The following is a 3,535-nucleotide window of genomic DNA, read 5'->3' as shown; positions in this document are numbered from 1 at the left end:
CAGTGTTTTTCTCACCTTCAAATTTAGCTTTATAACATGGATGCAGATTAAATATGTGTAGCATCTTGGCTATTTCAAATGGCTGAATCTAGAGGCAAATAATTAAAAAAAAAATCTAGAATACAGTTTAGTAAATTAAAAACTCATTCATAATTATCTAAAATATAGTTTTAACACTTAGAGGCGTGGGTTGCTTCTGCCATATACAGTATGACAACAGCTATAAGGTTGTGTTCTACATGGGACAACTTCCTTTCAAACACAGTTCAGTAAAATGTCCCTTCATGAATCTGTGACATTCCATAGTTAACAACAAAGGAACCAACAAAGAAAATATGTCTGTTTTAAAAATTCTCATTTTTCACTTTCAGTAACCTTTGAAAGAGGAGCTTAGGAAGATGTCTAACAGCAGTATAACCCAGCAGAACCATTCCTCCAATGAGACACTGCCAGACACCTCAGAGAGGCTACTCGCCGTTCTCATGGCCCTGTATATCATCAACCTGGCTGGTGGCACCCTCGGGGTCATCGTAATGTCCCATCAGTTGTTTCAAAGGAGATCGCAATCTGTGATGACTATTATCATAATCAGCCTCCTGGTGCTGCACAGCTTTATGCTTCTCAGCATCCCCTTCCGTCTCAGCTACTACATTTTAGGGGAATGGAAATTTGGGAGGTTTGCCTGCAGACTAGCAAGTGCCATGATCTACCTCCACATGTACAACACCTTCATGTTTTATATGGGTATCGTCATCATACGTCTCTTCCGACTCGAGTCTAGGACGTGCTACACTACAGGCTGGGTGGCTGCTGTCTGGCTGGTGGAAGTGCTGGTGGTCACACCTGTTTTTCTCTCCTACTATGGCACCTTTAAGACATATCACTCCTCCGAATGCTTTCAGTTCCACAAGGAGATACAAGAGGCGCCCATGGTGACCGCAAACTTCTGCTTGGTTGGGGTCTTGGTGGCAGCTTGTGCTGTGCTCACCATAATCCAGTTGTCTGTGCTCTACAGACTGGCTGTGAAGTACTGGCCTGACATCAACTCCCATGTGGAATTCAGGGCTCAGGCAAAGAGTTTCTTCTTCATATTGGTAACATTAGTGTGCTTTATGCCTCATCATGTATTCAGAGTATATTACATCCGAAACTACCACCTGGATAAAGACCATAAACTACTCCCATACAATGAAATTTTTTTAGCTTTAACAACAATGTGCTGCTTGGATATGTTGTGCTTCATAGCAGGAATAGCCCATTGAACTGTGAACCACCAGGAAATCCAGCTGCAGTGTGTCAGTACTGGCTTTTGGCAGAAACAAAACTGTGTCAAGATTTTGCTGAGTTAGGGACACTGCTGAGTTTTCAGTGTGGCTGTATAGGTCTGTAGCTTTGTTTGGCTTTTGCAGACCAGTAAGGCACGTCTTTCGGAAACTACTGTTTTTAGCTTCTCTCTTGAAAGCAGATATGTGTTACTCTAGTCTTTGACCTAAGAGTCATGCCCTGAAGCTTCATTAAGATTTTCCTCAGCCATCTGTCTCTAACAATTACAGCATGAGTATCCATTCTTTTCTTTTTCCTCAAAAAGTCTCAGTAATAACAACCCACTGTGGCCAATAAGTTGCCCAGTCTGAAAGTCTAACATCTTCTGACCATTGCGATATTGAAAGGAAGAGAGGGAAGAAAGTGATACCTTTATGGGATTTTGTACTAGTGGTCTTAGATAGCAAGGACATACATTCTATTGAAATAGAAAATATCCAAGGTATGAAACAGGGCTTGTAGTAGCATATTTCAGCAGAATCCTTATTTTTGTCACTTATACAGAACATGTATTAAATTAAATCATATGAAAACTCTTGTCATTCTCTCAACTTCACTTTTACTTGCTTCATTCCAAAACCACAAACAGCTCATTGAATTGTGGTAATTGCATGTTTAGAGCAAGTGAGAGCAGAACAGACCACAGATTTCAAAACTTCTGCCTTATGTCACTCTCCTGTCAGGACTGGATCTTGGCTGTCATCCCTTAGGTCAATTGTAGCCAAAAAAGTACAAATTAGTGTAGTCCCATAACTGATTGTAGAATTCAAATCAAGGGGTCTGGTCCTTTACTGAAGGATCAGCTGCTCTCTAGGAAAGGGAAATGTTTTAACAGCCTTCCAAAACCCTTTGATGTCTGGTCACTTTGAGTTGCCTGTTGATTTATTATCAGATGCCATATTTTTTCCATTTGCACATGTAACAATGCAAAACTAGAATAAACTAACAGAACTGTGTTTAATCAGTTCAACATATGCTCACTTATGTGTATACAAACTTATGCTGGAGTATATATTTTCTCCATTAGATGGATTGTATTTTCTGGGAACCACATCCATTCTGGGAAGCTCTGTTTTATATTAATTATATAAAAGTTTTTTTCATGATTGCATTCTGCGTGTTCTGCTCAGTGCAGAAGGTCTCTAACCCTTCTGCGAAGGCCCCACTGTCATTTGCTGCATCCCAACAGCTTGAGGCCAGATTTCTCCCAGCCCAGACTCCCAGGAGTCACACAACAGTATGCTTCCTCCTTTGTAGACCCATAAGCTGCCACAATTTTTAGTCTGGAAATCTTTTCTACAGAAGTGCCGTGATCCCTGAATTCAAAAGGGTCAAAACTTGATTTTGGAGGGTTAAAGAGTTACATCTATAAAGTAATGCTAGTGATGCCTCAGACTGATGGCACTTCTTTGAAAGAAGAACTTACAGCTACTTTGTCCATCCTGAATAAATGTTTTTCCTTTTAAGTTTCCATTTAAAAACCTTTGTTGAAAACTCCTAATGGTCCCAGTATCCTTTCTGTCTCTTTTAAATAGTAGGAGGTGTCCAGGGCACCAGCAGCAAGTCCTGAAGTCTTCAAGAATCGTGCCCTTATGGCTTCCCCTAGTGTTACCAGATTCTATCTTGTTCAAATCATAGAGTCTGCTCAGCCTGTGATGTTCAAAGACAGCAGCTAGAGGTACAATACAATACAACACAGATGAAACACAAAGGGGCAGATTCTAAAATGGGTGAATAGCTCCCAGACCAGCAGCAGTTCAAATTCTTCTCCAGGCAATATGCAGCATATGTAGCTGATGAGAGACACAGGGCCCCACAAGGTGAAAAAGCTTCAAGCTCTCATACTTCAGGAGAGTTTTGAGGAAAACAAGGCAGGGCCTGCAGAGAAGCCATTTGCACCTCTGCCACCAGGAAAGTTGGAGTAAGTTGTATCTACCAAAGTCTTTAGCAATACTGGCGAAGTTTTAGGTGGGGCAATAAGTACATTGTTTTTTCCTTCTGGTTACTGGGCTCCTGTGGCTAAATAAAAATTCTGTTACTTGAAGAAGTGTCCTGTGTCACTGCCTATTCTTACTGACCAGTGTTTCCAAGATTACTTACCTGGTAAAGATCAGAGTCATCTGGTGTCGTTTGTGAGTCTGCTGATAATCTAATGGTGTGCATAATGGTGCGCAAGTTTGGGAGAGGAAAAGGGAATTCCAAGCATGTCCTC

The 3,535-nt window shown here is 41.1% G+C and overlaps 1 protein-coding gene across 1 annotated transcript; it reads left to right on the top strand.

Moving 5' to 3' along the window:
- Positions 1–398: 398 nt before the first annotated feature.
- On the top strand, positions 399–1,262 carry LOC308053460 (putative G-protein coupled receptor 141; the record flags this gene model as incomplete). The annotated part of the gene is made up of 1 exon (XM_080364321.1): positions 399–1,262. The coding sequence occupies one exon, from the start codon at positions 399–401 to the stop codon at positions 1,260–1,262; it is 864 nt and encodes a 287-aa protein (XP_080220447.1).
- Positions 1,263–3,535: the final 2,273 nt, after the last annotated feature.

Source organism: Nesoenas mayeri (genome assembly GCF_963082525.1).
Source record: "Nesoenas mayeri genome assembly, chromosome: 2".
Lineage (NCBI taxonomy): Eukaryota > Metazoa > Chordata > Aves > Columbiformes > Columbidae > Nesoenas > Nesoenas mayeri.
This window is presented reverse-complemented; position numbering and strand designations above follow the sequence as displayed.